Source organism: Amphiura filiformis, chromosome 18 (assembly GCF_039555335.1).
Source record: "Amphiura filiformis chromosome 18, Afil_fr2py, whole genome shotgun sequence".
Taxonomy (NCBI): domain Eukaryota; kingdom Metazoa; phylum Echinodermata; class Ophiuroidea; order Amphilepidida; family Amphiuridae; genus Amphiura; species Amphiura filiformis.
Window position 1 is genome coordinate 9,118,855 of NC_092645.1, and position 14,577 is coordinate 9,133,431.

At 35.3% G+C, this 14,577-nt stretch overlaps 1 protein-coding gene across 1 annotated transcript; it reads right to left on the reverse strand.

Annotated features, from left to right (window-relative positions):
* Window positions 1-266: 266 nt before the first annotated feature.
* Window positions 267-7,364, reverse strand: LOC140138949 (galectin-3-binding protein-like). The gene is made up of 4 exons (XM_072160729.1): window positions 7,072-7,364; window positions 5,125-5,331; window positions 4,460-4,543; window positions 267-478 (listed from the first exon to the last, which is right to left on the reverse strand). Exons 1-4 carry the CDS (start codon window positions 7,151-7,153, stop codon window positions 267-269), a joined length of 585 nt encoding a protein of 194 aa, XP_072016830.1. The 5' UTR covers window positions 7,154-7,364.
* Between the last annotated feature and the right edge of the window lie 7,213 nt (window positions 7,365-14,577).

Sequence of the window (14,577 nt, forward strand, 5' to 3'; positions counted from 1 at the left end):
CTAGTTCGTGGAATTTTAATAGGCCAGTTTGTCACTTTTAAAACTGGACCTTCGTCTGATCAATTGCTTGTAACTTTGCTTCTTGAAGTCACATTGGATTCAATGAGGTGTCATAATGTGTTGGATTCGATAGTGCATCTATTTAAAAAAAAATTCACCTCAATATGGTTCAGTTTTGAAATTGTGATAAGTGTAAGCAGAGAAGATGATTCTCATCTTCTCTGGTGTAAGGATACTTTTTGGAGCAGTATATTAGTGTTGTGCACTCAACATTGTAGGACTCCATCTGTATAACTCTGTAAACAAAGTACTATGCTAACCTTCAAATTTATATTATTAAGTTTAGAATCATCCCATGGTAGATCATCGCCTTGTCCCATAAAGCATACATCAGTCATGATATCATCGTACTGGATTTGAAGTCTGCCAATGTTTGGACGCTCGGGTGGGTTATCAACCAGGTAAACTGCGCTGTAATCTATGGTAAGGAATCGGCACTATGAACCACAATGGCCTCATCCCAATGGCATAGTTAAATAACCTCAATTAAACAATCATAGTACAAAATTTGACCTCAAGTTGCAGAGTATGAGTTTTTGTACCCAAATTTTCAAAGGTCATTCAATGAATGTGTAAATGTATTGGGGTTAAAGAACTGTGTCCTGATAGATGAGGGTGTTGTGGATCCTAGTGCGGAGTGATGGAATACATCTTGGAATAATATACTTTGATCAGCTCGTAATCGGCGGGAATTATTATGTTTTATCACTACGCCGTAAAGTAGATCTACGTTAAGAGTGATATAGTTGATATGCCCAGTCTTTATATTGCGTGTTGAAGAATGTTGACAGAGTTCAGGACTTGAATTGATAATAATACTTCTGGCGAGATGTCACAAGATAATTCTTCAAATAAAATATATTGATATTAATCCGCGATGTTATAAGACCCGCCGATTACGAGCTGATAAAACCTTAGAGTCCAATTCATGTAGAATATGTACATATATGCCTACATGGTAAACTTATTTACATGTGCCTTATTCCACATTAACGTCCCATTTTATAGAAATTGGAAAATAGATGATATTTTGGTAATATATACATATACGACAATAACATGGAACGAAAAGAAAGAGAAGAAAAGATTTTTTCATTTGAGTGGTCGCACAGTAACATAATTGCTTGACTTCGTATTTCTTTAAAAACAAGATTTGTGTCGAAAACATGCAACATTTATAGAAAAATTCAGTGATCCCAGCGCAAGTGTAAAAAATTAAAATTGTTTATATATTGCTTAAAAGTGAAGGATAAGTCCTTCATATTGTCATTTGGTATTTTTGAAATGAAATATTTGGCAAACACGAAGAAAACAGCAGTATCAACAAATTTGAAGACCCGGTCAAACACATGTAGCTAATTTATATACTGTCAGTATGTAAATTACAGATTCATAAGTGAGTAAATGCCTTATTTTGTTACTAGCAAACTGTTAGCACATCTATGACAATGACAAATGTTCTAAAATCTGAATTTTGATGATTCTTATGATCGTCCGGATGAGCAAATCACTGAATGGGCCTTTAATAGATGCAAATTAACAGAAAGAAGATTTATCTGTTAATTGTTTAAAAAAATTATCTTTTAAAACAGTTTGTTAATTTAATATTTATGTCAGTAAATTTGTTGCTGTCCACAACATGAGCATCCTGCCTGTCTCAAAACAGCCATCCTGCCTGTCTCACTTTCAAATAGAATGTAATCTATTTCTGTGTTATTGTTGACTTATTTTGACATGTTTTTTTAAATAACATCTGCAGTTGTTGTATTCAAAATGTGGCTTATATTCAAATAAACAGGTAGCTTCTGTGTAAGTTGTCACAACGGTGGTAAATGATATCCTGTCCGTCACGCTACTATTGTGTCATCCATTCGCTCAGAATCGTAGATATTTTTTTTAATAGCATGTTTACTTCAAGCAACTGTATTAAAGGCCCATTCAGTTATTTTCTCATCCGGACTATCATAAAGATCATTAAAATTCAGATTTTGGTACCTTTGTCATTGTCATAGATGTGCTAACATTGCCTACTAGTGGTTCAGCCAAAAGCCGTGTTATTAAGACCAAAAAAAATGCATTTACATGGATCTGTAATTTACATATTGTTTATAGATTATTAGTTACATGTATTTGAATGGGGCTTCAACTTCGTCAATACTGATGTTTTCTTTGTTTCTTTTTCTTTTTCTTTTTCTTTTCTTTGGCCATATTTTTCATTTAAAAAATATCAAATGACAATTTGAATGACTTATCCTTCACTTTTAAGCAATTTATAAACAATTTTATTTTTTTACACCTGCGCTGAGGTCACTGAATGGGTCTAGGTTTCGTCCATGAACATGTACTTTGACATGTTTTCATACACTAATTTCCTGTTTCCATTCATTTAATTAATCATTACATTCTCAAAAACTAGCATTACCATGAGTGTCAAACAGAACAGGACAACGGCACGAATGAAGATCATGTTTCATAATTTAATTGCATTGATTAGTGCCTGCAATGCTGGCAATACAGTAAACAAAAGAATTTAGGTACCAATTATATTCAATTCTGTACATCCTAAACACAAATATGTCAAAATAAAAACAAGCAGCCAATACCTGACCTGTACACATTAGCTCTGATTTAAGGGGGTACTACACCCATTGATTTTTTTTGTGTGCATTTTTTTGCATTTTGTGAAGAAATTCCAAAAAAATATTGGACAAAGTGGTATGCAAAATGAAGGGGCAAATCTTCTCGTTTTATTGGTGGCATCGGTATCAATGTAGCTTACATGCTTTTGAAGATAGAAGCCAAAAGGAGGTACATCCCTGATGATTTAAATTCACTTCATTTTGGAAAGCTTACTATCAACGGATTTCGTTAAAATTTTGGATATGTGTTGCTAACACATTAGGGAAATAATGTTGATATGTAAAATGGGAATAAGTGGTCCCTGATTTCTTTTATGACTTCATGAACTTGGTGCTCCACAACTATCAAAAACGAACCGGTTAAAATGCTTCTATTTTCAATGTCGAGCTATATTTTGTATTTTGAACTTGCGACACTATGTCACTGAAACTTAATTAAGCCACAGGTAACAGGTTACCACAACCACACTACAGCAATGTTGAAAAAGATTGTATTTTTTGTCACCTATACCACCATATTAGGTAGTTTACCGTAAGCCTCATTTTTGTGATTTTGGTAACTATTTTATATTTATTTGCCCAATCCATCTCAACTAGACAATCTAAATTGTACTCACCATTTACATCCCAAGGTATTTTAGTATATCCACCTCACACATTTCCATTATATATCCAGTAACAGACACAATATCAAAATTGATGCCTCATCATGACATGTATGATATCACAGACTATCACATGTATTCCAAATTGATGCCTGAACCAATTGACCTATAACCTGACCTTTGATGACCTTATAGCCTTTTTTAATCTCTTTTCCTAACAACAGATTATAGAAGATACATACATGGTGTAGTATTAAATTGTCTATGTGGAAGAGATTAGGCCTATTTAATTTATTCAGTGTTATAATCAGTGAGTACATTTCTATAGATAGTATAACAAAGGATTTAATGTATTCTATTCATGTATTCTACTTGGACATGTTCAATAGAATAAATTATGGTTTGTTATGAAACACACATCTCAGTTACCAGGATACAGTAAACAAAAAATATATAGGGCTAAAATGATTTTCTAAAATGGTTTAAAACCACTTTGTATGTAGAGATATTTTATAAGTTCAGGACATAAAATGATGAACATATTTATATAGTTCATAAATTTGCAAAAAAAAAAAAAGAAGATGGGTACTGATGAAAATCAGGGTATTATATCGCCTTAAGACCTCATTTCTTGAAATCGTTTTAAAAATAATGAAACGGTGATCTAACATCTAAGGATAAACGAAATCAAAAGTTGCTCTTTTGTGTTCTAATCAGTCAAAGCACGACGCTAGATGTATCATGCTAATCAATGGAAGCACGGCTTAAGTTCTTTTGTTCGAGAACGCTTTGTGTACAAATCAATAGGGCATGCAATGGAGCAAGCTGTGACTTTTGAATTTGCATCTTCCTTGGGGTTTTGGATCATCGTGTCTTTATTTATTAAACGCTTTCAACAAATGATGGCTTAAATTCGAGCTAAAAGATGCAGCTAATAGCTGGCTGTTCCAATTATGACAGATCTGTCTTTGGTTAGGATATACAGAGGGTGAACATAAGTGGTATCTTAATTATTTTGCTTACTGTATATTTTGTGTGTGGAATAATTTTACGGTCGGAAATACCAATATATTGGTAAATACCGCCAAGAACACACAGGAAATGCCATAAAATACCAAAGAATGTATATGTTTTTTTAACATATTGGTAGCTTACTGTAACATTGTACTCCTAGTGTTTTAGTACAATCCGGGACACTTTCTTTCGATGAAACATCACACGACTCCAGTGGTGTGTTCACTGAAAAGTAATGAGGAATTTTTTAATATTTGAAATGTCTGAATAAATGTGGAAATAAAAACATAATGGACTTGGTTTATGGTACATGTTACAGAACTCCAATTGTTTTTCCATAATCATGATATTGATCTCATTTGTGAATTTAAAAAAAAGTATGTCGTTGTTTGTGATAATAATTGCATTTTTGAAAAGAACATAATATGAAATCTTTTGAGAAATAATACATCTGAGGAACAACAGTGAATATTGGGATATATACACTCACATTTAATTAAAACGCTAAAAACATTTGCCAGAAAGACGTATTTCCAGATCGGATAGTTTTGAATTAAAAAATATACACACAATGATAAAGTAACTGAAACTTTAATCGTATTCAATATATTCATGCCAAAGCAAAATATTTGAAATTTTTTATTTCGATCAATTAAAACAGTAGGCCTATATCATTCACAATATTTCGTTTCTACAAACGTTCCTTGCATACAATAATGGTCCCATCAATCACTATTATTTTGACTACACATCTTGATTTTAATAGTCATTGACAAACAGTAGCCAGATTTTATCTGAGCGCCTACCTTCTGCACAAGCAATTTCAACATTTTGTGTCGCATTATTCTGGTGAGATTGAGTCCATCCACCTAAATATCCAAGATGTTGACAGATGACATGAGCTTCACGTGTGTAGTCCATTCCTGTACATACCGCACACCACTCTCCATTATATTCTACTCTAACCTCGCCGGTATTGAATATTTGATTAATAAGTTTGGCATCAGATAAACCTGTATTTAGGAAAATATGGTACAATTTGAGTCATCGGTGTTGAATATTTAACATTAAATAAAACTGTATTCAGGGAAATATGATACAATTAGAGGTATCGGTATTGAATATTTGATTAATAAGTTTGGCATCAGATAAACCTGTATTTAGGAAAATATGGTACAATTTGAGTCATCGGTGTTGAATATTTAACATTAAATAAAACTGTATTCAGGGAAATATGATACAATTAGAGGCATCGGTATTGAATATTTGATTAATAAGTTTGGCATCAGATAAACCTGTATTTAGGAAAATATGGTACAATTTGAGTCATCGGTGTTGAATATTTAACATTAAATAAAACTGTATTCAGGGAAATATGGTACAATTAGAGGTATCGGTATTGAATATTTGTTTAATAAGTTTGAAATTAGATAACCCTGTATAGTCACCGGCATTGAATATTTAGTTAATAAGTTCGGCATCAGATAAACAGGCCTGTATTTATGGAAATAATGACACAATTTGAGACACCGGTGTTGAATATTTGATTACTAAGTTTGGCATCAAATAAACATGTGTTTACGGAAATATGATATAATTTGATTCACCGGTATTGAATATTTGATCAATAAGTTTGGCATCAGATAATCCAGTATTCAGAGAAATATGATACAATTTGAGTCGCCGGTATAGACCTTTTCAAATCAAGATCGGAAAACCGCAGTATTTATTCAGTAAGCTAGGGGGTCAAATTGGTGCACCGTGAATGAATCAAGTGGAATCACGTACCCTTTTGTGTGAAAATACAGCGTATTTATAATTACATGAAGGAGCAACCCAAACTCAACATGAGTCATCACAGAGAAATATTTTCCAAAGGTATTGAACTATCCCTGAACTAACACTTCCACTATTTGGCACTTCACAATGTGACAGTAACAGAAAGAAAAATTTAAATGTTTGTCGTCTGCGGCACATTTGATTTGATCTTCGTGTGGTCTTCGCAATATGAATATCAATCTGCACAAGCCATACCCATCGCTTGACCGTGTCTTTCACGCAGATTTGTGTTCAGACGTACCGGGGTAATAGTTGCGTTTGCGTCGATGACCCGGAATTGTAAACGGGATTATCCATTACAAACTTCGAAAAACTTCGATTTGAAAAGGTCTATTGTATATTTTGATTAATATGGTTTTTTTTTCATCAGATACAGCTGTATTTAGTATTATGATACCGACGTCGACGGTATCGAATATTCGATTAATAAGTTCGGCATCAGATAAATCTGTATTCAGAGAAATATGATACAAAATATGATACAATTTGAATCCTAGAAGCTCCTAAGACAACGGAAGTTACGTCCACTTACATGATTGGACTTGTGTAATAGCACACTAAAGAAGCCGCTGTATGTAATATATAATACAAGCTGTATCAAAATGATTAGTAATTTAGTACCCATCCGTTTTCTGATCTGACACATTGAAATTCAACATAAGCTCCAAATATAATTTGAAGATAAAAAGTCATAAACTACACTTTCTGGACATTTCACGAGTATCCAATGTTGCAATGAAAAAGGCAGGTTTTCAAAGGTAACAATCATTTTTATACAGCCTGTATAATTATAAACGTTGCTAACATAAACAGGTAGTTCACTTTAACACTAAAGTTGTCTTTTATTTTGTAATTGAACATTGCTAATTTACTTGGTTATTTAGCATTATCATATGTATCGTTTGAATACATACCTGTACATGTAACATATCGGACAAGAAATATGATGGTCGACCAAAGCAGTAGGCACCATACACCGACATCAGATGACTTCATCCTGGCATGATCCTGGTATATAAAGTTGCCTTTAAATTCTTGACTTATCCGGCATAAAGACAAACCACATACCGTGCATGCAAATTATGCACGTTTGTGTGGTGTGTACCAGTGAAGCAGTATGATATGATTACCTATAGTCACTATGGACCACAAAAGCCTAATCCCAGTGGCATAGTTTAATAACCTCAATTAAACACTCATAGTGCAAAATTTGACCTCAAGTTGCAGAGTATGAGTTTTTGAAACCAAAATTTCTAAGGTCATTCAATGACTGTACAAATGTATTGGGGTTAAAGAACTGTGCCCTGATAGATGAACATGTTGTGGATCCTAGTGAGTGTATTGTAGAGTTGTATTTATTTGCATTTTGTGCAGCTACTTCCTTGTTTTTGACCCATGGTTGCTTCGATGATTGAGTACAATTTTTATATTTTGTTTATTAATGAAGCCAGGTGCGTATCGGAGCTACAGATCTAGGGGGGTTTCCAAACCATTCCGCTGGCCCGCTGCTATATAAAAGTTCTTTACTGTGACAAATGCAATCAAAGCGCGCCAAAATGTGCACATTTAATGCTACAATGCTCTACTTAAGGAATCGGATAGCAACGTTTGCACAATATTTTTGTGGGACTGAGAGCACATCAGACACACCAAATGACATTCTGAATACGAGGAATGTCCTTCTGATATCAAACAATTTTGATTTTTTGAAAATTGCGATTCACAATTTTGTGGCAAGATATTAAAAATTGATATTTTTTATATTTTGATATAACAACAAAACCTTAACTCTTTAAACACATGTATTATATTAATAATTGTATCATTTTGTTGTTGCTGTTTTTGTTGTTGTTGTTTTTGTTGTTTGTTGTTGTTTGACTACAAATCACAAATGTAAGACAAACAAAATGTTGAATGAAAACAAAAGTTGAAATATTAAAATTAAATTAACCAAAATATTAAAGGAAGTGGGAAAACTAGCGTACCCTTTTCTGCTCTTTGTTAGTGTTGTTTCTATTACATGTAATAGGTTATTGATCTTCGACAAAAACATATTAACTTCCTTCTTCGTTGATATTTAGTACACTGCCAAAACGTTTGCCATGTTTACCCAACTATGCAAGATCAGTAAACGTTTAATTACTACAAAGGTTTATACTAAAGTTGGTTCAAGTTTGTTTACTAATATAAAGTTGGTCCAAATTTAGCCTACATAGTGCGTTTACGTTGTTCAACATGAATATACGTGCGTGTCTTGAATACTATGAAAATAGCATTTAAAAACATTTTAAATTTAATCCATTTACATTAACAGCAAAGTCACTCCAAGCTTGTCGTCAGCGTGCATTTGGAGTACACGTTTTCAGAAAGAAAAAGATAAAGAAAATGCATCTACGATACTTATTTATAGCTATATTATATAAGTAAACTATGTCATTGTTCTCAATATGAATTGTTTCTATTTAATTTTGGTGGTTTTATAAATCAGACCGATCAAAACACTCAGTACTAGTTCCTAGCATATCCTGTTTGTTTGCTTGAAGCGTGAATTATATGTGTGAGAAAGATACTGTTAAGAGGTAAAATGCTGTCTCATGTACATCATGTTATCAAATTGTCATGAAAGTACATGGAAGCCAGGATATGTAACAGACACAATTACCCTCTGTTTAGGGTCTTTTTATCTTTTCAGTTTCCGTAAGTCTATTGTTCAGATACGAAAACGCAAGTGATTCAGTAAGTTTACTGTAATCTGACTTCATTGTACCAATCAGCGTATTTCAATAGAGGCAGATGCCTATGTCAATAAAAGCGGGAGAGACAAGACCGATGTTTTTAATGGTCTAGCGCCCTCTCGTCTTTGCATTGCTAAATTGATCTATATTAATTTGACAAAATGTATGCCAATCCGAATGATAATGTCCACTTTTTTTTTTTTTTTTCTTTGAAAATAAGCCCTTAAATCACAAAAGGTCCGCTTATGAGCCTGTCGCGCCCCAATGCACTTGTGCAGGGCCACAGTGTCGCCCTTCCCTCGTATCAATGTCTATCTCCTATTTTGCTTCCTCCTGCCCCCCCCCGATTAGGCTCCCCACTCCCTCCCCGGTCCCTACTCTCTCCTCTCGAGCTTTCTCTTCTAGTCTTTCCGTCTCTCCCTCTCCTCTCTTTCTTCCTCACCCCTCCCACTCTCACTTGTTCAGTCTCAAGTATCTCTCCCCCTCCCCCTCCCTTGCGAATTTTATCAGTATGATCCATGACTGAAAATAAGCTCTGCAAAAATAAACATTTAAAATAAACCCGAGTCTGATATAGGCCCAACCAATTATCAGATTAGCTTGCCATTGGTACGAATGAATAGAATACATTATCTTTGCTCCAGTGCAATTCTTTTGTATTGCACTCAATATAAAACATGATTACCAAATCACCACTTGTACGCGCCTCATTGGGAGATATTTGACTAGTTCAGACGCTCGTTTCATCGTCAATATGAAAGACTTTTGCTTATAACTTGGCAACATGGTTAGTATATATTTCAATGCAAGACAATTTTTACGAGCCACTTACGTCTAGGCGTAAGTGCATATACACCAAACACAAGTCAATTGAAGCCGTACAATTTACCGCGAATTTAGGACCGTAAAATTTAGACTCTTCTTTTGTCTAGATTAGCACCCAACCGCACATCTCAAGGTTTTATGTAAAAAATCAATATAACTTACCAAAACGAAAACTGAAATTCACGAGCTTCAAATTTCAGTAACTAACAAAAGGCTAGAATAAAAGATTGGTCACACCTGGGAGAATGCCACTTCAGAATAACAATGACTTACAAAAACGGATACGGAAACAGAAACTGAAAAGATAAAACGACGGTTAGTATGTAACAAGGCATCTCATTGGTCCTGCTGTTTTACATCACAATGGCCGGCCGAGTTTTCAGTTCATTGACTCTTATCTGTATTAATGTTATTCGATCTTGGGATGTGACAGCAAAGTAATGGCAGAAATACAATACTGTCAATATCCTAAGAAAACAAAAAAATTTGACCATGTAAATTGTGTAACTTTGCTTGCAGAGATTCGGCTAAATTTATAAACTGACAATGATTTATACTGTATTTGCTCAGAATACTTACTTTCACGTACTTACCTTAAATCAACACCTGTTATACTGTTGTTACTGGTTATAATTTATATTGACTATAATCCCAGGTATCCCACGTGATGCTATTGCGTCAACATGCGAACAGCCATATGGTCGCGGAAAGCTTGGCCGGGCAAGCTACACCCCCGTGGAAAGGTAGGCCCGTGCACGTGTCTTGCACCCGAGCGGTCGGTGGTTCAAAACCGCACCCAAGAAAAATGTTTTCTCTTCTTCTTACTTCCTTCCTTCTTTCCTTCCTCCTCGTCAAAAAGCAGCTAGGGCGTTAGGGTTAATTATATTTTCCAAGCATTCCTACTGCGCGCAATCAACTCAAACAGCCACACAGAGACACGAATATTCATCATGCTCATGCACAGTGCAGACCTTGTAAACATCTCAAAACAAGTAACTAACCCCCCTTAAATAATGACCATTATTCAAAAACGGGTGATTGTATTACAAATCTGTAAAATGCGTTGGAAGCAGAATTTATTTCTGCACATTTTGACACCTCATTTGTAGCAATTGACTAAATATTGACGTCACTGCGTACATTTAAATAAATGTAACCCAAGATTTGAGAGTTGCAGTAAATTCTATTGATTTTGCATTCAGTGTAATGGAAGGAAATCTGTGTAATGATATCTGCGTGTTTTTGTATTGTAAAGATTTGTATGTAAGTGCAACTTTCAAATCTGGACCTCACTACATTAAATTGACCGGTGTTTTATTGTTATCTGGGCTATCGTATCAAATGAGGTGTCAAAATGCGTAGAAATAAATTCCGCTTTCAACGCATTTTACAGGTTGGTAATACAATAGCCTCTTTTTGAATAATGGCTATTATTCAAGGGGGTTAGTTACTTTTTTTTGAGATGTTTATATGTATAGTATTTTTAAGACTGTATACGTCAAACACTATCTTGACGAGTTTGCGACATCGCATTATGGATGTTAAGAGATTTGTCCTTAAACGTGACGATTCCGTTCCCAGTTTTCCGATAAAATAATTATTTATAGCTTAAAAAGGTTAAAAGTATCGCAGTTAGAATGAAATCCACTTTCATGGGGATAGCTGCTGTATCATTATAACAGTTCTGACACCAATTTAACAATATTATTGTGGGGTCTCAAGTTCATACCCATTTTAAGCTCACGCATTTTTTTACAGATGACTGGAATTCCATATTTCGGTTTCAGCGAATGCCCGAAAAAGTTATGTTTTTGAAAGGCGGTTTCCGTTTGGAATGTAGAATTACTAATTTTTGATATTACTTCTCGCGATTTTAATTTATTAGACAATCATATTTACGAAAATAGCGATATTTTTAACAGTATCTATTTTTATCTAAAAAACTATCCACATTAAAAACTATCCCGACAAGCGAGAGGTCTGGGGTTCAAGTCCCCGCACAGGCAGGTATGTCCGGAGTTTTTACTATAGTATATCTGCCTATACATGTTATGTTTCCATTTGTAAATTCATGTTTAAATGTGCTAGTGTGCGATGCGTTATTCTTCTTTCCCCTGTATATTGATATAACGATTAAGCATCATTTATTTGATCTCGTGCATTAGTTTGTAATGTTTGAATGTTTCCCTGTTCCAGTGTCAGTAATGTAGCCAGCGGGGGGCAAGGGGCAGAGTGCCCCCACAAAAAATGAAAGAAAAAGTGCCCCTCTGACAAAAAATGAAAGAGAAAATCAGGAGGGCAAAGGAAAAGAAAAGGGCAAGGAGCCCCTTTTCTAGCAAAATTCAGGGCCAATATAGTGTAAAATACAAAAATTTTCCGCGCTACGCGCGCACATTGTAACAATAAAGCCCTTTTTTAGCCGGATAATGGGCGAAAATAGTGTAAAATACCATTTTTTTCCGCGCTACTCGCGCACATCATCCCAATAAGGCCCTTTTCGGGAAGCTCGAAGACATACAGTCTCTATGTATTGTATGATGCAACTGCAATTTTTTCGTCTGTGCCCCAAAAATGTATTTTGCCCCCCCCGACCAAGAAAGCTGGCTACGCCCCTGTCCCGTGTACATGGTGTATGATGCGTAAGCCTCTTCCTCTGTTTGTATCCACATTAGTTCACTAGACTGAAACCGTATCAGACCGCAGGTGATAAAAAGATTTTAAACTAGAATTAAAACAACCACACCCTCTCAATATGGAGTTTTGTAATATATCGCATTGTGATAAAAAGTTTAATTTTGGACATGCTATAAAAATCAAGGAAAAGCTTTACTCACACCAAACTTACCACGTAGTCTTGACTCAATGTCCGTTGCTGGTTGGTATTATTACATTTAAGCGATTTTAGTTATTTACTTACATTTGACCATGTTTGTCCACAGCATGTAGGAGTATATTCTAGAAATGGCTACCGATCACGTTAACGACAAACCTCTACTTGGATGTGTAAGAGTTTTTGACCCTAAATTGACGGTTTTTCTACTAGGAATTCAAACCTATGACACATTTGGCTGCTTTGCAATAGACTATACCATTTTCACCCTGATGTTGCAGTGACGTCAGTACAGTGGCATTTCATTAGGCGCAGCCTCAAATTTCTAGCGTTCGGGCAAAGCGCTGGTGTACAAACACGCGCGCTCAAAGATGCGTGAGCGAAACAGCTGCTTCATCGCGTTGACGTCACTGCCACATCAGGGTGAAAAATAATATAGGTAATAGATGACTATGAAACCTCAAACCGACCCCTCGATAAAGGTTCGAAGCAAGCGTTAGTTTAACGAACGTTGCCTATTTAGTGCGAATGTAAGCGTCGCTCGAACCGTAAAGGTTTCTATCATGGCCTCATCAATTGAGAAGGGAATATAATGATTTTGTTGTAATAATATCGAAATTAAAAGGGGGTAACCCTACTGGACGTCACATTCTTGGTCACATGTCACATATTTAGTTTCTAAACGCGTCACACGTCACCTATTTTAAACACCATGTTTAGCATATCAATCTTTATTTATGTGTTTACCAGATAAACACTGTGTTCAGTTTCTATACACGTCACATCTCACATACTTAGTTTCTAAACGCGTCACACGTCAGCGCTTTTTACAGTGTATATGACGTTTATAATTGAAAATTAGGGGGGTTGCAACAACCCACCCCCTTCGTAGTCCGTGTTACAAAATATGGCCCAGTAGTTTTAGGGTTAATCATGTCCTAGCCTATAAAAACGAGTCTCCGAAGGACTCACACCACTAAATAAACGTCCCATTGAAATACAAGTGAAAATACAAGAAAGTTAGTTTGTTTAGAACTGTAACAATATTTTTAATATTTTGATTGAACCAAGGTCTTAAATAAAAATTAAATTTGTTTTTATTTGAATTTGATTTTTAGAACAAGTTAAGACAAACATCCCGGATTTCAGCCGACACTCGCGCCTCCTTACCAGTTCCAGCCATGATATTTTTCCGAGAGCCTATCACCCATGCACATTCGATTCGGAACATTTTCTGAACAAATTTGTAGTTTTTATCCAAACAACCAAGAGTCACTCAAATTCGGTTCCCTCGGGACGCCGATATATTTTGCATAGGCGTTATTTTTTACCGGGACTATGTAGGGTTACACCAAATGCGGAAGGATTTAGTGTAGTGCACCCTAATGACATACGTCATTATATGAGTATGCCGTTTATTCCGTTTTTATTTACCCCACTATTTCCCTTATTATTCAAAAATATGCTCTTTACGGAAATATATGTAAATAATCCCATAGTTTAAACTTGATTGCAAATAGTCCATTTGGGTAGTCCATTTAATTATGAAGTCATATGGACTCTTTAATTCTTTAACTCTTTTAAAATATGTTTCGATGTTGCTTCACCGCCCTTCCCCTCCCTAGGAATAAGAATGTTATCCCAAATTGGATCTAAATCCAGTCCATTGCAGCTTAGGATATTTTGTTCTTATGTGGATGGTTCCAGAACTTCACGATCTCGGATTTAATGTTTTTACTCCCACTCCAACACTTTAAAGTTGTCCCACACAATCAGATGGACTACGTGATCCCTTACCGCAGACTTAAAACGCCAGTGTTCAACTGTTAATGGTGTTGCACATATTGTATTCTTTGAGCATTTTCTCGTTCTTTCTTGATAATACTCTGCGTTGTATTCGCTATCGTATCCGACGTCACTTCCTGCCGAGGTCACAACTACTTCCGTAGTGATGGATCAAGCGGTTGCATGACAGCGCCATCTACGCTGTACACGTCGATGTTCTGCTGTTTGAAAATCAAGTTTTAGCC

Excerpts from the sequence above, each read along its gene's own strand:
- LOC140138949 (XM_072160729.1), bottom strand. The coding sequence starts at position 7,153 with ATGAAGTCATCTGATGTCGGTGTATGGTGCCTACTGCTTTGGTCGACC. Across the intron at positions 5,332-7,071 it reads CCGATATGTTACATGTACAG|GTTTATCTGATGCCAAACTT; the intron begins GTATGTATTCAA and ends TCCTAAATACAG. Across the intron at positions 4,544-5,124 it reads TGAAATTGCTTGTGCAGAAG|TGAACACACCACTGGAGTCG; the intron begins GTAGGCGCTCAG and ends ATTACTTTTCAG.